The 20,878-nt window shown below is 50.2% G+C and overlaps 1 protein-coding gene across 1 annotated transcript in view; it reads left to right on the forward strand.

The window, feature by feature from the left end:
* Nucleotides 1-20,878, forward strand: part of Ankrd13a (ankyrin repeat domain 13A) — a 31,390-nt gene that overhangs the window by 5,632 nt on the left and 4,880 nt on the right. Inside the window, exons 2-11 of the mRNA XM_051161721.1 lie at nt 5,351-5,483; nt 6,526-6,650; nt 9,172-9,217; nt 11,050-11,193; nt 12,029-12,218; nt 16,083-16,149; nt 17,237-17,318; nt 18,857-18,918; nt 19,634-19,764; nt 20,151-20,308. Of these exons, the coding sequence (XP_051017678.1) occupies nt 5,351-5,483; nt 6,526-6,650; nt 9,172-9,217; nt 11,050-11,193; nt 12,029-12,218; nt 16,083-16,149; nt 17,237-17,318; nt 18,857-18,918; nt 19,634-19,764; nt 20,151-20,308 (1,138 nt within the window). The remainder of the gene's footprint in view (nt 1-5,350; nt 5,484-6,525; nt 6,651-9,171; nt 9,218-11,049; nt 11,194-12,028; nt 12,219-16,082; nt 16,150-17,236; nt 17,319-18,856; nt 18,919-19,633; nt 19,765-20,150; nt 20,309-20,878) is intronic.

Raw genomic sequence — 20,878 nt, forward strand, 5'->3', positions numbered from 1 at the left:
CATCCCCTCAGGAGGAGTGGCGGCCCCTCAGGAGGAGTGGCAGGCCCTCAGGAGGAGTGGCATCCCCTCAGGAGGAGTGGCAGGCCCTCAGGAGGAGTGGCATCCCCTCAGGAGGAGTGGCATCCCCTCAGGAGGAGTGGCATCCCCTCAGGAGGAGTGGCAGGCCCTCAGGAGGAGTGGCATCCCCTCAGGAGGAGTGGCAGGCCCTCAGGAGGAGTGGCGGCCCCTCAGGAGGAACCGCACAGTGTGGGTGGGCTGAGAGGAGCCGAGTGTGGCATGAAGCCCTGTGCCAGGTGACACCTTCCTGGGAGAGCTGTGTGGTGGGCACCTTCACAGCTCCCATTTTGCAGGGAGTGAACCCAAGCTCAAGCGAATTGAAGCGGCTGGTCAAGCACTGAGGCAGTTTATAGATAGTAAAGTAGTTTTATGTATGAACATGCGCGGTTTTCCCGACATGTTTTTTGGTGCACAATTCGCTTATAGATGAGCCTGTGTGGTTTGGATGAATGAATGGTGTTTTGAGCACTCAGTTCCAAGCTAGTGATATCTGGGGACACGTTATGCACCTACAGGGTGCAGCCCTGTGGGAGGGAGTGCGTCACTAGGGGGCAGGCTTTGAGAGTGTGTAGGTTGCGCCCTTCTCTGGGCTTCCTGTTTGTCGCTGGGATGTGCTTCCTGCTCCGGCCACCATGACTGTCTGCCACAGAGGACTCTTTACCCTCAGCCAAATACTGTCTGCCACAGAGGACTCTTTACCCTCAGCCGAATAAACGCTTTCACTTCGCTCGCTGTGGTCACGGTATTTTTTTTTTCTCACAGCAGCAGAAAAGTAGCTAATACACTACCCATGGAACGTGACCCGCCCCACAGTGTTTAGTGTGTTCTCTGTCAATTCCAGACATTTCCACCACCCTGAAGAGAGCCCCGCCCATCCCTCCCTTTGCTGACATCTGGAGACTCCAACTTGGCAAACTCCACGTGTCCCCATGCCACTGTCTCTGTCATCAAACGGTGGCCTGGTCTGTTTGCCTCAACACAGCTACACTGGCAAAATCGGAAGCTTGGGTTTTGTTTTTAACCTGTTAATACTGAAAAAAAAATTTTTTTTAAAGCATTTAAATTACTTTTAAAATAATAAATAAAAAAGGAAACCATGTATTCTTAGCATCCACTTTCCCTTCTCCCCAGTCCCTTCAAGCCTAGGCAGCTAACATGCTCTGCTTTGGTAGACCTGTCTGGTCCGGAAAGCCCACATGAACAGACTCACGTAGCATGGCCTTTTGTGTCTAGCATGATGTTTTAGAGATGAATGTATGTTATGGCATGTATCTGTTCTTCTTTTTCATGACTAAATGGTCTTTTGCGTGGGTATGTGTATCCTCTTTTTGAAGAATGTCTAGTTTTCAGAGTGGACATACTTGTTTTGGTTTGTTTGTTTTGAGACAGGGTTTCTCTGTGTAGCCTTGGCTGTCCTGGACTCACTTTGTAGACCAGGCTGGCCTCGAACTCACAGAGATCCGCCTGCCTCCCAAGTGCCGGGACTAATTAGTTTTGGGGTGGATCCCTTGGGCTTTTCTGTGTACATGATCCTGTATTGTGTGAGTAGATAAGCTTTTATTTATTTCCATTTTATTTGTGTGTGCTCTTCTGCTTTCCTGTAGGCGTGTCTGCCATGTGAGAGCAGATGCGCAGAAAGGCCAGACCCCCCTGGACCTAGGGTTCTGTGTGGCTGTGAGCTGCCCTCTGTGTGTACTGGGAATCAAGCATGCCCTCCGTAGCAGCAGTAGCCTGAACCATAAACGCTGAGCCTTTCTAGCCCAGCTCACTGTATGTGGCTTCCAGGCCTGGCACTCAGGAGGCCAGGCTTGGGTGGGAAGTGTGTCTATGCACTGAGATGCGCCCTCAAAACCCACGTTTATTCTTGATTTGACCCAGCTCTTGGTTTGTTTTTGTTTTTGTTTTTTTTTTAAGATTTATTTATTTACTATTATGTATACAGTGTTCTGCCTGCATGTACACCTGCAGGCCAGAAGAGGGCATCAGATCACATTACAGATGGTTGTGAGCCACCATGTGGTTGCTGGGGATTGAACTCAGGATGTTTGGAAGAGCAGGTAGTGCGTTTAACCTCTGAGCCATCTCTCCAGCCCCCAGCTCTTGGTTTTAATAACAAAACAAGGGCTTTGTTCTCCGCAGCGTAGCAAGACAGCTGTTGGTGCAGTGGACACCTCGAGGGGCCTTCTGAAAGCTCCTTATCTTCCTCGTCCTCTTTATTCTCCCCTGATTTTCTTTTAGTTATTTTTCTTCCCCATTCTCCCCCCCCCCCCCAAGACAGAGTTTCTTGTCTGTCCTGGACTCACTTTGTAGACCAGGCTGGCCTCGAACTCATAGCTTGCCTCCGCCTCCCAAGTGCTGGGATTAAAGGCGTGCGCCACCACGCCCGGCCTCTCCCCTGATTTTCTAATCACCTTGTTGCTGGGACGAAGTAGGGGGTTTCTTCATGCCTTCCTCATTTCAAGTGTGGCGGGGAGGCAAGGTAAGCTGTGAGGAATTCTCAGCAGCCGTGCAAAATGTGACGCCGAATGTGTCTTTCTGCAGTTCAGAACAGAGGAGCACCAGCAACGTAGTGAACCGGGGTTGTTTTTTTTGTTTTTTTTTTTTTACATCATGTGTAAGAATTATTGTCCAGGAGGCTGAGTGTTGGTTGCAGCCTCAGTGGGTGCCTCTTTGTTTCTGTGTGTGGCCTGAGTAAACCGTTCCCTTCCTACCTACTTCCCTTCCTGCCTAGGGTAAATAGAGTAACCAATGTGAGGGCAGGCGCTCCTGTGTGGCTGGCAGCGTGCTGAGCCCGTGCCTCTCATAGACTGGACTTGAGTTCATAGTTTATGTGATGGAGGGAGGGAAAGTAATGAGGGTGCTAATTACCTCTTTACTGTTAAACTTCAACCGTGTTCCTAGTTCACATGTTCATAGGCTTGCTACTTTTAGGAAAATGGTTATTTAATGCAAGTTAGAGAGTAGGATGTCAGAAGCTAAGAAATATAATACTTAGACCCTATTTTTTTTTTTTTTTTTTTGGTTTTTCAAGACAGGGTTTCTCTGTGTAGCCTTGGCCATCCTGGACTCACTCTGTAGACCAGGCTGGCCTCGAACTCACAGCGATCTGCTTGCCTCCGCCTCCCAAGTGCTGGAATTAAAGGCGTGCGCCACCACTCCCAGCTGACGCCATTTTTTTTTTATAGTTTCAATCTCTTTGGTGCAGTGGACTAGCCATGAAGTCTGGTGAAGTCTTGGGAACATGGGAGGTGGTGTGGACCATATGTGGAGACGTGGTGGTTGGTCTTCCCTAGTCAAGGCTTTTCTTTCTGTCAATGCAACGTAATCTACAATCATCTGGATTCTAGGGATTATCTACAGTGGCTTGGCCAGTGGGCGTGTCTGTGAGAGATTATAGTAATTGGCTTAGTTCAGTGGGTGTGTCTGTGAGGGTTGTGGTAATTGGCTTAGTTCATGTGGGCGTGTCTGGTGAAGGATTGTGGTAATTGGCTTGGCCAGTGGGCATATCTGTGAGGGATTGTGGTATTGGCTTAGTTGATGTGGGAAGACTCAGCCCACTGTGAGTGGCACTATCCCCTGCAAAACGGAGTTCTGCGTATCAGGAGTAGAGAGCTCAGGCTGAGAGCTAGCAAGAGAGCATGCTGGTGCGTGCTTGTCTCTTTCTCTGCTCTTTACTGTGGGCATGACGTGACCAGCCGTCCCAAAGCAATGGCCTGTAGCCTAGAACCGTGAGCCAAATAAAGCCCCTCCCCCTGAATTGCTCTTTCTGTCAAGGTATTTGATCACAGCAACCTAGAGCACCACCCATGAGCAACCAGAGCCTGTGGCTAGGAAGTGGGAGATTCCCCAGAGAACTCGGTTCTTTTGCGTTGGCAGTGGACCCCTTGCTGACTGCTCTGTCCTGCAGGAGTCATAACTCGTCCCTGTCCAGCAAGGATGCCCCTCACTATGGTCACTGAGCAGCCTTTGTGTCAGATCTGCAGTGGAGGTCCCGGCCTCCAGGGTGCTGGGATTAGAGTTGTGCGCCACCCTGCTGGGTGAGAATTCTTGATTTTATTGTATGAATATTTGTGTGGGAAAAGCATAGTGTATCTGTGGGGTTCACTGCTGTTCTTAGCTTAAGACTCTCACAAGGACTCCTGGGACCTATCCCCTAGGGAAAAGAGAGTACTCTATTTTAGCACCTGGGATTGGCTCAGGGACCTCATGTTCAGCAAGCACACTGCTTCCCACTTCTTTTCCTCGATGACAGTTCCTGTCTTCATTGTGCAATAGCTGTGATATAAATTTAGCAGGATGGAAGGTTGCATAACTGTCAGATCGCTGCCATTAACCCTCAGTCACTTACTCACCTCCCTCGGTGGCCTGTGGAGCGCTTGTGTGGAGACTATGGCTCATGCCTAAACAACTGGCATCTCCGGGCAAAGCTGTGTCCTTGGAAGAGCATGCAGAACAACGCCAGGACATTGACACTTACGCCAGACTGTGCCACTTGCCTCTGGAGACCCCAGGGAGGGCTCTGAGAGCAAACCAGGAAAGAAGACCGCAGGCTTGGTGTGCCTGTTGGCTCTCACTCCTGGCCCGTGAGACCACAGCTGCTGCTGTGTGCTCCTTCTAGGCTGTGGGAATTCAGCACACATGAGAGAAAGGCTCTGTAGCAAGTCCGGCTCAAGAATGCAGGCTTAACCTGGCCCAGATGAATGTCTGGGCTTTCAGTGTTGACTGTAGGCCTGTCCTCCTGTTCTGGACCACAGGCCTGCCCTGTTCTGAGTGCTCGCTGAGCCTGAGAGGACCCCAGCATCTGTGGCACAGGCCGTTGCAGCAGGAAAGCTCCTGGCCTTTCTAGGCCTCGTTTGGATGGTGTTGGGGGCTTATGGTTTGCTCTGGAGGCCTCGAGGCCTGGAGTCTTGTTTGCTTATCAGGCTGCTAACTTTATAGGAAAAGAAATCCATTGTTTCAAAAATTAACTAAAACAAAAAAGGAAATTGAGCACTGTGATAATGCACCCCTGAAATCTCAGTGGCGGGTGAAGGCAGGAGGATCAGAGGAGCTCCAGGCCAGCCTGGACCACGTGAGAACCTATCTCACACAAAACCAAAACCCAGCCAATTCAGTGACCATGCCCTTTGTGTCTAGGCTCACGTGCTTGACCGGTGCTCATGGGCACAAATGCCCGTGGCATCTGTTGCTACTGTGTACTCATCGTGTGTTCTGGATTTCTGTGTTTCATTATTGCTGGACATGCGTTTTTATGCTTTCTACTCGGTGTATGACGCCAATGTTTGCTTCACAGAGTGCAGAGGCGCTGGACCCACGGGGCCGGACATTACTGCACCTTGCGGTTTCTTTGGGGCATTTGGAATCTGCTCGAGTCTTGCTGCGGCATAAAGCAGATGTGACCAAAGAAAACGGCCAGGGATGGACAGGCAAGTATCCTTATGTATGCCCCACACGTTCATTTCGGTATCTCTGGCTGAAAAGATGAGTCTTGGTGGTAATTTTCCTCTCAGTCTTTCTCAGGGCAAGGGGCAGGGATGACAAGATGAACCCTCAGTAGACAGTGACTCCTCTCCAGAATTGGCCCATCCCAAAGCCGCGACCAAGCCATTTTACCCTGGGGTATGGTGGTAGGGCCAGTGAGGCCAGCGGTGTAAGTGGAATCAAAGATAAGAGCACCCAAAGCAGCGTCTTCTGGTGAAATCTTGGGTGTTTGCTGTTTGTTCACCCTCTAGTGGTTATTAGTGGCTATTAGTTTCATGTGGACCAAGCAAGGACAGGTGCATGTGCAAGTCCCACCGGACAGAACCACGTGTAGTCTAAGGAGGTGTGGTGGGGCCGCTGAGCGAGCTGGTTTTCTTTTTTTAAATTTAACTTTATTTTGTGTGCATTGGTGTTGGGGTGTCAGATCCCTTGGAACCGGAATTACAGACAGTTGTGAGGAGCCTTGTGGGTGCTGGGAATTGAACCTGGGTCCTTTGGAAAAGCAGATAGTGCTCTTAACCACTGAGCTATCTCTCCAGCCCCCTGGTTTTCTTTAATGAGGGGATGAGTTAGCAATCAGAGGTCATGGCTGAGCCCCAGAAACTCCAACCTGAGTTCTTTGGCTCTGAGGCACATTCCGCTCCATGAGCTACACAGATGACTTCTCCCGTTGGAATTTGTCAGGGAACGTAAGGACAAAGGGAACATGAGGATGCAGGGGACGTGGGGACCAGGGGATGCGGGGGATGCAGGGATGCAGGGGATGCGGGATGCAGGGGTGTGGGGGTTCAGGGGATGTAGGGGTGAAGATGCAAGGGGCGTGGGGATGTGAGGATTCAGGAGACATGGGGGTGCAGGGGGTGTGGGGGTGTGGGGTATATGGGGGTACAGGGGATTCAGGGGTGTGGGAGTACAGTGGACATGGGGGTGCAGATGCAGGGGATGTGAGGATGCTTGGTGATGCAGTTTTGCCCTTTCGTTTTCTAGTTCTGCACGAAGCTGTGAGCACAGGCGATCCTGAGATGGTGTACACAGTCCTGCAACATCGAGACTACCACTACATGTCCATGGCCCTTGAAGGTGTGCCTGAGCTGCTACACAGGATTCTTGAGGTAGCCACAGACCGACCACGCCATACTCTAAGCCAAACACTGCGGGAATCTGGAGACAGCTCTGTGGCCTGTGTGTCTTCCTCACATCTTCAAAGTAGTGAATATAGTGCTGTGTTGCCAAATAGTGCCAACCTCTGCCTGTCTTGTCTGAGTGCAGGGCCTCTCACAAGTTATGCTTCTGGGGCAGGATGCATACCTTTCTCAGTGCCACTTTAAAATTCAGCCTTGAGGACAGTACATGTCAAACCCAATCTGCCTGGCGCCCTGTGTTCTTGGCAGAACCCGGTGCTAAAGGTGATCTTACCAAAATAGTGGTGGGCACACTGCTGTGCCGGCATTTCCATGGGTCTGTGCCACATCTCCTCGCCACTCTCATCACTCGTAGCCACTCGTGCTCTGTGGCTTCTGACCCATTTCCTTAGTTCACTCGCAGTTGTTGGCTTTGGGGACATTATCTACCCTGTGAATCACAGTGTGAGACGCCTTTCTTTAAAATCATTGGCTCCAGGGCTGCTGGCTTGTTTGGGATCACGGCTCTTTGCCATTTGAAGGGGCAGCCTCGGAGCACTGTGATGTGCCCACGGTGGCAGTGGAGGCTCCATTTCCTCGCTCTGGAGTCTCAGCTTATGCAAAACAGCCTCTTAGCGGTTAGCTAGTTAAGTCAAGTGGAGAGAGGGACGAACTTGGCTATAAAAAAGGCAATGGCCGGCCACCGCGTGCTCTTCAGAGCAGGTTGTACCAAGCTTAAGGGGAGTCTTGTGAAGATACTCATTTCCCACGTGAGCAAGTGAAACGTCCCATGAAGTGTGAAGCAGTTACCTGTGCTGTTTTAGAAACAGATGTCTGTTTACAGGTCTGCAGGGGTCCTGGAGCTCTGCTGCTTTCTCACCTGAGTTACTATAAGCGGGAGAAAGTCATTTGTGGGGTTTTCCCCTGAGGCAGCATCCATCTAGTTCAGGCTGGTCAGCCAGGATGCCCTCCTGCCTCTACCTCCCAAGGCTGGGGTCACAGGCGAGTCACCACACCTGCCCCATGCACTGCCGGCTTGGAATCCGGGCTTCCGGCGTGCTAGGCAACTGTGTACCCACTGAGCGACATCACCAGCCTTCAACTGTCTGTTTGACAAGGAAGAATTAAGATTCAATGTAAAGGATTTAAAAAAAACAAAAACAAACCAAACTACATTGATCCTTAGAAGTGGACTGCATTGATTTGTAGTGATTTGTAGTGATGCATCACAGTATAGACAAATCCACAAACCACTCTTTTTTGGCAGCAGAAGCTCTTGTTGATGGTGGCATGTTTGGGCGCTGTCTCCTTAGACCGTATGTTAGCATCCTTCCTTACCAGCTGTCACTTGGAGGTTGTCTTTGCCCCAGGTTGGTTTCCCTCAGGGGAGATTTCCCTCTGCCTAACTCAGGGACAGAAACCACTGGGAAGCTTTGTGGGTAATGGGAGAGTAAGGAGACAAGTCTATCTATGACCTCTCTGTCTGTCTGTCTGTCCATCTCTGTCTCTGTCTGTCTGTCTGTCTGTCCGTCTGTCCGTCCGTGTGTCTGCCTCCCTCCCCCCTTCCCCCCCCAAGAGTCTCACTGTGTAGCCCCAGATGTCCTGGAACTCACTCTGTAGACCAGGCTGGCCTCAAACTCAAGGATACCTTTGTCTCCCGAGTGTTGGGATTAAAGGCGTGCCGGCACATCTCATCTTTTGGATGGTCATTTGGCTTTGTTAATTAGCTCTTGAAGAGCCTTCTGTAAGAAATTAATCAGAGGGAAAAAAGAGAGAGAAAAAAATCCTAAACAAGGATGTTGCAATGGCATGGAATTTTAAAAGCCAAATTCTAAAAGGAACCTACGACACTCTTAAGCTGAGGGAAGATCCGCTCTCCGGGAAGTGATGCCGAGCCTCCTGTCTTCGTACTTAGAGCTGGCCAATAAACAGGAAGCACTTGCTAGCACACTAAGCCTTTACAGTCAAGTTCCCCACAGAAGAGGAGCCCCGATTCCTTCTCTGCACTTTGGACAGGCTGTTACCCACATCACATGGCAGCTTTAACTGTTAATGCCAGGAGCCTGACCACCCCATAAGGTTCCATTTCCAACCCAGTCACTTGTCTGGTAACTTTTTTCTTTTCTTTTTTAAAGTGACATTTGTTTTTTTGGAGTGCAGTGGTGCATGTATACCACAGCATTTATGTGGGCGTCAGAGGACACCTTGTGGGGGTTGGTTCTCTCTTTCCACCATGTGTGTCCCAACGAGCACACCTGGGTCATCAGGCCTGGCTGCTAACCCTTTGCCCACGGAACAGTCTAGCGGGCTCCTCCGCTAACTTGGCTGTCTAGAAGTGTATTCATCAGGGCAAAGTAACGAATCAAATATAAAATATTTGTTTTAGTGTATTCATACTTTCATTGCATTTTCTCCTCCCCCTTAACTGTTTAAGAAGCCACACGAAGCCTGCTATGCTTGTTTCACTGAGAGCACCATGCTCACCCGTTACAAACCTTTGTCTGCCCTCCAGGCCCCGGATTTCTATGTGCAGATGAAGTGGGAGTTCACCAGCTGGGGTGAGTGGCTGGAGGCTTGCCGTTTACTTGTTCCCAAACTTACATACCCGCCTCATAGGTTTATTTTCCTTTGTAAAAGCTGTGTGTGTGTGTCTCTGTGTGTCCGTGTTTGAGAGTTTGTGGGTGTGTTTTATTTACTTATTTTTTTTAAATATTTGTTTATTATTTATAGAGTATTCTGCCTGAATGCGTGCCTGCACACCAGCAGAGGGCACCAGATCTCATTATAGATGGTTGTGAGCCACCATGTAGTTGCTGGGAATTGAACTCAGGAAGAGCAGGCAGTGCTCTTAACCTCTGAGCCATCTCTCCAGCCCGTGTGTGTGTGTGTGTGTGTGTGTGTGTGTGTGTGCGCGCGCGCGTGTTTTAAATCCAAATGTGGTTGATGGCCTGCATCCCCATTTAGTCTCCTAACCTTTTTTTTTTTTTAGTGTTGGACTTTGGCCCTGAACGTGTATAAATATAGCACACAGACACTTTTGTCTCCTACTTGCATTGGGTATCCCTGACACCTACTTTGTTAGTGTGATTGCTTTTTATTACTTTTAGGGGTGAGTGGGGTTGGGTTGGTATAGCCCTGCCTGGCTCTCTACTTTGTGTAGCTCACAGTGGTCACACTCTTGCCAGTCAGCCTGCCCCCAGCCTCTGTGCTGGATTACAGGTGTGTGCCAACGCTTGCAGCTTCTTTAAGAAGTGGGGGCTCATTGTGGCCTCTGGATTCCTGGGCTGAAGTGACTTCTTGCCTTAGCTCCCCAAGTACCTGGGACTAGGCAGGTACCACTCCGCCTGTTTGCCCAGCCATCTTATCAGTCTTAAATGCCCACTTGTAATGTAGTCATTTTAATGACTTACTACAGCTTGTTACTTTTCTTATGTTGCTTAGCTTGATTCTTTCAAACTTGTTATCCTAGGGGAAATGAGACAACTAGTGGAATTGTTCTCTCTCTCTCTCTCTCTCTGTCTCTCTCTCTCTCTCTTTAATTCTAATTTTCTACAAGAATGCTTGTATGTCCCCCCAGAATATTCTGCAAGGTGGTTGATGATACATATTTTCATAGGTATCTGCTTTTTCCTTCTTGTAGATCAGTGAACTAACACTTCATTTTTATAGCTTTTTCATTTCACTCCAGTTTCCAGTTTTGATAAAAAGTGCATTTTGAATGGAGGTTGTAGTGTAGGAGCTGTGGCCATAGCTGCAGCAGACGTGTGAGTAAGAAGGGCCACACTTCTGAGCCCTGGCCAGTCAGTGCAGGCCCAAGAAGACCGATGGGAAATTTGTTCACTGTTTTCTCTGATGTGTTGCAATAAAAGGCTCATTCTTCTTCATTTTTAATTACATTTTAATGTTGGCAGTTGAGCCCCAGGCCTGATACATGCTAAGCATCTCCTGAAGCACTGATGTGCACCTCTAGCCTTCCTAGTTATCCATTGTTTGTGTCTGTGGTACCAGGATTGAACCAAGTGCATACAAGTGAGCTACCACTGGGATAAACTCCAGCCACTTAAAACACCTGCTTGGTTTAAAATGGTCTTACTAGGCTGTCGTGGCTGGCCTCAGATTTGCTATTAGGCCTAGGTTGGCCTCACCATGGACCTCCTTCCTTGGCCTCTGGAGTGCTCAGGGTGTAGGCCTGCGCCACCCTGCCCAGGGGCCATCTGTTTGTCAGGATGAGTTCCATGACAAGCATGGAGGGAGAAGTCCGGTTGTGTTTAACCAGTCCTGACTTTATTTTACCACGCTGCCCCATTTACTAATGTGAGAACATGAGTCCCCGGCCCACGCGCTCTGCTGAGCCCTGTGATGTTCTCAGTAACGCCCGTCTCTCCTGCAGTGCCCCTGGTTTCCAGAATATGCCCAAACGATGTCTGCCGCATTTGGAAGAGTGGTGCCAAGCTGCGCGTGGACGTCACCTTGCTGGGGTTTGAAAACATGAGCTGGATCAGAGGGAGACGAAGTTTCATATTTAAGGGTGGAGGTGAGTGATTCCCCTGTAGTAATCCCTGCAGGAGCTGAACGCCAGGCGCTTGGTTGCTGTTGTTGCTGAGGTGTGGTTTCACCGTGTTGCCCTGGCTGGCCTGGGACTCTCCTTGTAGACCAGGCTGGCCCCTGCATCCCCATGGCCAGCTGCACAGGACATTTTAACCATCACAGTGTACTTGTATTTTACGTTTCATCTGTTTGAGATCTTCGTGGTTGTTGCACTTAGTTTTTCAGCTCTTCCTGCCTCTTATGGTGACTGGCAAGTTCCCTTGCTCAATTCATTCATTGCTAACCCCGGTTGGCTGTCACATGTGAGCTAATTCACTTTCCCGCGCCTCCATCTGTGTCATCCTGTATTCCTCTCAGAAACAGGCATGCTCCTGCTGGTGAAGGCCTGGTGTAATCTGGCCCACCAGTGACGTCAGACCTGGTCATTACATTACTTCTGTAGAGTTTGTAAAGGTCATAGGTGAAATGTGTTCCTACTAAAGAAGGAAAGTTAATTTTAAAATCTCCAATTTGGGAAGATGCTCTGGGGTCTCCAATGAGCTGTAAAGAGCTGGCCAGACAAGCTCTGAGCAAGTCCTGTCAGTGATCAGTAGCCTTGGAGACAACGTGCTCAGTGCTGGAGTGCTTCCTGGGCTCTGGATTCAACCCTTCAGCACCTCAGAAAAAAAAAAAAAAAAAGGAAAAAGAGAAAGGCAACCCCATGCTCTGTAGGCTATCCAGCCGAGCGAGGAGTGTGCAAGGCAGCCTTGCTGACTGCAGCCTCCCTGCGGCGCCTCCTCACACTTGCTCACACTTGCTCACACTAGCACTCTTGTTGACAGACAACTGGGCAGAGCTGATGGAAGTCAACCACGACGACCGAGTTGTCACCACCGAGCACTTTGACCTTTCCCAAGAAATGGAGCGCCTCACCCTGGACCTGATGAAGCCGAAGAGCAGGGAGGTTCAGAGGCGGCTCACCAGCCCCGTCATCAACACCAACCTTGACACTAAAAATGTCGCCTTTGAAAGGTACGGACTAGACTGCACTTTGCACCTAGCCTGGGGGCGGCCTTCATTGACAGCGTGTTTGCCGGGCCTCTCTAACTCCTAGTACGGCATAATGCTGATGCTAATCAAATCTGAATCATAACTGATGTCCTGTGGGCGTCCTCTTTGTGGCATGGTGCCTAAGTCTTGTCTTTGTATGCTTCTGTGGGCCCTCTCTCATGGGGTCCCTGGATCTTGTTTTCGCTTTGGTAGTTTTGGATGCATAACGCTCCTTCATCCCCAATGTGGAACTTTGAGACTCTTGAAGCTAGAATTGACCAGAATTGTACAGACCCTAGGTGGTCAAATTTATACTTACTATAATGTACCGTAACTCCCTCGATGGAGTGTGATTCTGTAATGTATTGTAACCCCCTGCGGGGCCCAATAGTGTAGAAGGAGAGTGAAGGCAGCTCAGTTCTTTCCAGGTCGCAGAGGACTCCAGAGCTCTGTGCTGTGTTTAGTCCGCATGAGACACCCCCCCCCCCCCCCCCCCCCCCCCCCCCCCCCCCCCCCCCCCCCCCCCCCCCCCCCGTCTATCCCAACTACCTGTGGGGCACGCTGGGGGTGGGGGAGGAAGTGCTTTGAGCATGGAGGAAATAGAAGCTCACACATCTCTGCTGCGGAGCACAGTGAACCCAGGAGTCTGCAGCATCCCTTGTGGCTGCCTGTGAGTCAGCATCACCCAAGCTGACTGGACGCTGCCCATGGACCCAGGCATTCTTTTCTCGCCATGATATGCTGACTGAGCTCTTTAAAATGGCTCCCTTCCAGTTCACCAATATAAAATTGGTGAAAAAAACCTAGTGATGTCTCTTTAGTCAAGTCTAAAACACAATGCCCTTTTCTTTTCATTTAAATAAAGTGAGGAATGTAGACCTTTGTGACAGAGGCTACGCCATGCAGCCTGTGTCAGCCTGGGGGCCACTTCTGCTCTGGAAGTAGGAACTGCTCTTGAAGCAGGAAGCCCTCCTGCTGACCTCCTGGCTGGGGACACTGAGATTTAGGAACCGACTGTGGGGTCATGTGCAGGATCTCAGCTAGAGTCTCTCGGTTTCCGCATCTGCCTCTACAGGCAAGGAGCCCCCCTCAGAGGCTCCAGACTAGAGGAGGCCACTGTCCCTGCCACAGCCCACGGCAGGGATGAGAGCAGGATGAGTAACGGTGGCCGTGGGCAAGTGGCCTGACTCTCCGGTTTTTGTTTCCTTAGCCGGAAGGAAAACAACACGTGGGCTTCAGAGTGGTGCTCCTGGGATCCGGGACCCTGTGGTCCTCACTCCATGGTGGTCATGGGAGTTGCTAGGTCCATTGTTTGTGGTGAAGTAGAGCTTATCCGGGGCATGTGGCAATTCCTCCTGGCTTGGGTCCACTGAGTGCAGATGGGAAATTAGAATGTGTTCCGGGGCACCGAGGATGAAGGCACAGTGAGTGTCGGTGCGATCACAGGGTTTCCAGACAGCTCAAGCTGGCTTTCCTGAAGCTGACAGTGCACTGAAGCAAGAGTGCTTAGCAATAAACAGATGTGGCCACTCCTGAGGTTTGCTGATGCAGACGTGGGAGTGACATCCAACTGAGGCCCTCTGCGGCTCTTTGCCGCGTTGCAGCCGTTACTATTGTCCCTTCCCTGTGTCTGCACTAGGAAGTTGATGCTTACAAATCACTACCCTCCCTGATGAGTTTTGGCAGGTGGTATGTAACTGGTTATACTTTGGATTTTATTCTTTTCCTGAACGCTGTGCCATAGCAGAAGAAAATCCTGCCACTTGAGAGCTGCCTTTAAATTGTGTAATAATGATTCACAGTGGCCTCTGATGTGCTGGTGCAGGTGTGACGAGAAGGCAGGGCTGTGAGAGCAGGTGGGGACAGTTGAGCAATGTGGCAGGTCCACCTAGCACCGAGGCAGCAGGGGACAGTAGGCCTTGAATGAGCTGGTTAATTAAAAGCAGTGTCTTGGTTTTTACTTCCAGGTAGCAGCAAGGGCTGTGACCTGCTAGTTTGTTGGGCGTGGTCCCCAGCCACTGTTGTTTGAGCAGTGTAAGCTAGAGTAGCCAGCGTCTGCCATAGCCCTCTAGTGCTCTGTCTCCTGCTGGGTGGGTTATGTGACACAAAATGAAACCACCTCAGAGGAAAATTAACACCCATGCGTCTTCCTTTTTTTTTTTCTCGATACATGGTTTCTCTGTGTACCCTTGGCTGTCCTGGACTCACTTTGTCAACCAAGCTGGTCTCAAACTCAATGAGAAACCCTGATTGAAAACAAAAAACAATCGGGCGTTGTGGCACACGCCTTAATCCCAGCACTTGGGAGGCAGAGGCTGGTAGATTGTTGTGAGTTCGAGATCTACCTGCCTCTGCCTCCCAAGTGCTGGGATTAAAAGTGTGCTCCACCACAGCCAAGTACGTCTTCCTTTTATGATGGGTTAAAACACACATGTAAACTCACTGTGTCCCCTGATGTGATGTACCAAATTCCATGAGAAAGGAAAACAGAAACATAAACTTTTAAAGCTGTGCTTTGGGGGTTGGAAAGATGACTCAGTCCAGAGGTCCTGAGTTCAATTCCTAGCAACCACATGGTGACTCACAACCATTTAATGAGATTCTGGTCTTCGAGTGTATATGTAGGCAGAGCACTGTATACATAATAATAAATAAATCCTTAAAAAAAAAAGCTGTGACTTGGCTAAGCTGCCACCTTGCTCTGAGCTACCTATGTGGCGTCTACTGCACTCAGGGCAGACAGAGTAAAGGGTAGACTGTTGACAGCCCCACACAGTGCCAGGCAAGGCTAGGATGTAATATCTCAGACAGAGTGGGACTGGATGGGTTCTTCACTGAGGGATCCACTTCCCAGGGCAGCCTGCTCTGAAAATCAGCCACACCCAGGCCTGGTGGGAGGCTGTAACTCTCCCTCACAAGTCTGGCTCACAGGTGATTGCACCCCGGGATACCTCAGAAATCACCCATATACTGGAATCAGTGGCTGGGCCAAAAAGCCACTTTTCATCTCTTTGCCTTCTGCTGTACCTGACCTGATAAACATGTGATTCTCCGGTTATTTGAAGTTTTAAGGCCTTTCCTAGCCTCTCAACACTAGAATGGCTCCTTCTCCACCTGCCTTTCTCCACCAGGTGGGAGCTCCATGCTTCATTGTACTGAGAGTTCCTGGATGGTGGTGGAGGCTCCGGTGCCCCTGCCTGTGGTAGGTGGAGGCTCAGTGCCCCTGCCTGCGGTAGGTGGAGGCTCGGTGCCCCTGTCTGCGGTAGGTGGAGGCTCGGTGCTCCTGCCTGCGGTAGGTGGAGGCCCCGCTGCCCCCGCCTGCGGTAGGTGGAGGCTCGGTGCCCCTGCCTGTGGTAGGTGGAGGCCCCGCTGCCCCCGCCTGCGGTAGGTGGAGGCTCGGTGCCCCTGCCTGTGGTAGGTGGAGGCTCGGTGCCCCTGCCTGTGGTAGGTGGAGGCCCCGCTGCCCCTGCCTGCGGTAGATGACCCAGATAAGTGCTGTGTTCTAGGTACCTCCTTGTAGCAAGATCTTGGGCACCGATCATCTTCACTCACTTCTCTAGGACAGCTGCCCAACAAATCCCATGACCTTTGTCCCCTGTGCTGGCAGTTCCTATAAAGAAGCCAAGAGGAAGCTTCCTTTGCTTGGAGTGATGCAAATTGATTGATAACTGTGGGAGGGGGTGGGGATGTCTAAGCCATCTGCCGCTGTAGCATCCTTCTGTGGACAATGGGACTATCATTTCCCAGTGTCCTTCCCTAACGTCAGTGGGGGGCTGTGAGGGCAGCCGGGGGAGGTCTGAATGGTATGCTGTACATGTGGAAATTTGTGGTGTTCACTTTTATCAGAACTAAATCCGGATTCTGGGGCTGGAGGACAGATAAAGCAGAAGTTGTTAATGGTTACGAAGCAAAGGTAAAAGGAAACTCTTAAACTAAGATTTCATATAGCTCTTTAGCTTCTTCTATGCGAATGAGGAGTCTGTTTGTTTCCGGGCCTGAGTCAGAAGGAAGGTCCCCGGGGAACACGTGCTAATGGGTCTCCTACTTGATGGTTTGTCTTATTGATTTTTCAGAAAGTGGGATCGCATGCCCTGAGCAGGTCCATAGCTTTCCTAAAGAGCAATGGCTGCTGAGAAATGAGGGACTCATTCTTTTGATTCTATTTTTTTTCCATTAAATTTATCTCTATTAAGAAGACATCATGTAGTAAGCAGCTTCTTTGACTCTATTAAAGTTTAGTTTGTTTCTTTAGCTGACTCTCAGCCTCAGTTTTTAAAGAACCATTCCTGCCACTTACGTGCCCAGACACACTGCTATAATGATGGGCTGCCCTGCCTGTCTGTCATCTGGTATTTTATCAGTTGGCAAGCTGTTTGCAGGCCTTTCCTCAGTGTACAGCAAGGACAGAGGGAGCTGGGAGCTGTAGGGTCCTTTGCTGGCCTCTGAGTGAGGGAAAAAAGAAACCCATCATGCTTTCAAGATGCATTTAGAAACAGCTGCTGTGATTCAGTGTTTTCTGCAGCTGTCAGCACCCAACCAATCCAGACCCCTCAGGCAGCCCTGACCTCAAAGTACTCCCCTCAGTGTAGTGTTCCCTCTCGTAGCACAGTGCTCCCTCTTTTTTCTTTTGTCAGTAAGAAGGTTTTCTCTGATCTCCCTGGTCAAGAGAACCTGGGTCCCTCTAAGCTAGCACTGTTAGGGGTTAGTGGTTAGCGGAGCATCACCCATCCCAGGAGTCAGGCTTGGGTGCAAGAACATCCCAGCAGGACACCTGCTAAGCCCCTTTAGCTGTGAGAAGGGCGAGCAGGAAGAAGCCAGACACCTGCTGCGTGCATCCCCAGGCAGGAGCTGACGCTATGGAGGGGCCTGGGGGCTGTTGACCAGTTCTCACCCTTATTTTCCTAGATTTGCTTGATTTTGCTTCAGCATTCTTGGTCTTGCTCTGCTTGTTGGCTTTTGGTTCCCTGTGTCACTGTTGTCTTTTATACACGTCTCTCAAGGTTTACACAGTGAACAATGTGAGTGTGATAACCAAAATTCGCACAGAGCACCTGACTGAGGAGGAAAAGAAGAGATATAAAGGTGAGTGCAACCACCAGCCCTTTCCCCTGCTGATTGGTTGGTTGGTTGGTTGGTTGGTTGGTGTTGGTTGGTTGGTTGGTATTGGTTGGTTGGTTGGTGTTGGTTGGTGTTGGTTGGTTGGTTGGTTGGTGTTGGTTGGTTGATTGGTTGGTGTTGGTTGGTTGGTTGGTGTTGGTTGGTTGATTGGTTGGTGTTGGTTGGTTGGTTGGTTGGTTGGTATTGGTTGGTGTTGATTGGTTGGTTGGTTGGTGTTGGTTGGTTGATTGGTTGGTTGGTATTGGTTGGTTGGTTGGTGTTGGTTGGTATTGGTTGGTTGGTTGATTGGTTGGTGTTGGTTGGTGTTGGTTGGTTGGTTGGTTGGTGTTGGTTGGTTGATTGGTTGGTGTTGGTTGGTTGATTGGTTGGTTGGTATTGGTTGGTTGGTGTTGGTTGGTTGATTGGTTGGTGTTGGTTGGTTGATTGGTGTTGGTGTTGGTTGGTTGGTTGGTTGATCATGTAGCCCGTGGTTCTCCCTCTCCTTCCCCCTTTGCCCCTTTCTTCCCGGGTCCTCCCGTTGTGGTGCCCCCCCCTCCCCTTCTTTTCCTTGTTTCCTTCATGACTGCAATTGGCTATTCTATGAGTCATAATGTAAATATGTGTTTTCTGAGGTCTTAGGCAAGCCCTGTGAAAGAGTCACTTGACACCCAAAAGGGTCATGACCCACAAGTTGAGAACCGCTGGTATAGACAGCGCTGTTTAGTTTAGGGTAAATGTGTTTGGAGATGCAAATCTTAACTTTTCTTTGTAAGAATTTCCTTAGTTTGACTTATTTATGGTTGGTTTTAGTTGTAATTAAAACTATTCATGAAGGCTTAGTTCAGTTATTACAGTAATTGTTGGGGTTTGCAACAACAGCAGCTGCAGTGTGAGGGCGAAGACACTGGAGAGTGTTAGCTCTGCCGTAAGAGTGACTTTACCTCTAGTGCAGGGATGAGATTTTCATGGAACTTGGGCTTTGGGCCGAATCACTGTGGATATGTAGTTACTCTATCCTGGGTTTGCTAGCTCTGTGGCCTTGTGAAGTTGCCCATGCTGTAGGCCTCATTTTCCTGTGTAGTAAATCAGAGGTGGTGCTGGGCCATTCTAACAGTCACTGAGAGAACTTGAGGAGTTGCCGCATGCAAACATTTAGAAGTGCAGGCAGTTCTGGCTGGTTGCCAGTTACCGTGGCTCCCAGTGGGTGGGTGGGCAGTGAGTGACCAAGGTGGGAAGGCAATCCCGAGCCGCTCGCTTGCTCCTGAGCCAGGTGCTGCAGCTGTCTGCTTGAGTTCTTGTCTTTGGTTTTTTTCCTTTTCCTCCTTGATCTGTGCTCACCGCATGCAACTGGGCTTCTTGCTGACGGTGCTTGCATTCCTTGGCAGGTCCCTCCAGGTTAAAGCTCCTCTCAGCTTCCTGGGTGGTTTTATCTCCTGTCTACAAATGGCATGTCCTGTAGGTAGCTGGGGCCGGGCTGGGAGCAGCTGTGAGGGGATTGATTCTGTTCACCTTCCCTCCTCTAGAGGACCGGAACCCACTGGAGTCCCTGCTGGGAACTGTGGAACATCATTTTGGTGCTCAAGGGGTGAGTTGATGACGGGGTGGTCAGTGGAAGATAATGAAAAGGTTGGCCTCGCCTGTGTGTGATGGCAGCTACCGGGGTCTGAGTGGGTCACTCAACTGGGAGAGGCTGACAGAGCTTCCGAGATGGACTACTGATACTCTTTTGGGGGAGAATTAGATGAATGAGTTTGAAAAATCAAGACTTTGGAGGAAGGGTAGGTCCTAGAGTCAGGCTCTCTCTTGTGGATGATGAACAAGGACCGTCTCTGAGTGTGGCGCTTAAGACAGGCTGGCGTAGCGGGTCGGTGGTGGCGCACGCTTTTAATCCCAGCCCTCGGGAGGCAGAGGCAAGTGGATCGTTGTGAGTTCGAGGGAGGCCAGCCTGGTCTACAAAGGGAGTCCAGGACAGCCAAGGCTACACAGAGAAACCCTGTCTCGAAAAACAAAACAAAAAACAAACAAAGACAGACAGGCTGCCGTCATACAGCAGGGCCCCTCACAAGCATCTTCTTAACCCCCAACTAACCACGTGCTTGGTACAATAAACGTGACCAAGGGTCAGAAGTCTCCAAATCCCGCGCTCACTCTGTCTTCGGTACCAGGACAGAAAGACGAGGGGAGGCACAGACTGTTAGACCTGCTTGCTCCAAGCAGTAGCCTAACTTTCAGTGAAACCCATAGTAGGACTGCACTTTAAAGTCGGGCAGTCCTGACGCTCCTGGGTTGTGGCTCAGCAGGACCTCACAACGGAGTGTGCCACCGTAAACAACCCCACGGCCATCACACCTGATGAGTACTTTGATGAAGACTTCGATCTGAAAGACAGGGACATTGGAAGGCCAAAAGAGCTGACGATTAGAACACAGAAGTAAGTGAGGTGTGGCGGCAGTGTCACTGGTCACGCCTTGTCCCTTTTCGGTAAAGAAATGCTGCAGTTCTTACCCTGACAGAAACCAGCAGTAAATGGCTCTTGCTTTGCCTTTGTAGTACAGAATAGAGATAGAAAAGCGTGTGTGTGTGTGTGTGTGTGTGTGTGTGTGTGTGTGTGTGTGTGTGTTTATTGCCAATAAAGCTATCAGATGGAATGCAGTCCCTTAGGCCGCAGTGCAGGCTTTTCCCCTCCGCTGTCAGATTTCAGGGGACCTGAGGAGGCATGGGGTTCTTTGTGGAGGGTGGTGTGTCTAGCCAGCTAATAGTGCCCTGCCCCTCCCCCCCAGGAGAGGCGCTGCAGCCCTCACCCTGTCACCCCTGCAGGTTTAAAGCGACGCTGTGGATGTGTGAGGAGTTCCCGCTCTCGCTCGTGCAGCAGGTGATTCCGATCATTGACCTCATGGCGAGGACCAGCGCTCACTTTGCAAGATTGAGGGATTTCATCAAATTGGACTTCCCTCCTGGGTTCCCTGTCAAGATAGGTACGGTCATGCAGGTTCTGTCTGTGAGGGTGCCCGGCCCGCGTCAGGAAAATGGAGCCAATTAAGGAGAAATTAGCGGCAGGTGTGGTGGCGCACGCTTGTAATCCCAGCACTTAGAGACAGGCAGGCAAACTCTGTGGATTCGAGGCTAGCCAGGGCTGCATAGAGACCTGTCCCCAAAAACAAGAAGTTAGTACACGGGATGGCCAGAATTGCCCTCTGGCTTCACTGGATTTGAAGACTTGGCGTGATGTTTGATTCCTTTTGATATCAAAAAGATCTCCAGCCAGTAGTTCTGTCAGCCTGGTCTACATAGTGAGTTCCAGACAGAGCAGAGCTGCATTATGAGGCCCTTGCTCAAGAAACAGAGCAAGTCTCCTCCACCCCCCACAAGCAAAGAATATGAATTCTCGTTTTAATGTAGTATCTTCAGTGTAAGCAAAACTTCACATTGGACTTGTTTGTTTTCTATTTTTCAAGACAGGGTTTCTCTGTGTAGCCATGGCTGTCCTGGACTCACTTTGTAGACCAGGCTGGCCTCGAACTCACAGCGATCCGCCTGCCTCTGCC

This window comes from Acomys russatus, chromosome 19, assembly GCF_903995435.1.
Source record: "Acomys russatus chromosome 19, mAcoRus1.1, whole genome shotgun sequence".
Taxonomy (NCBI): Eukaryota; Metazoa; Chordata; class Mammalia; order Rodentia; family Muridae; genus Acomys; species Acomys russatus.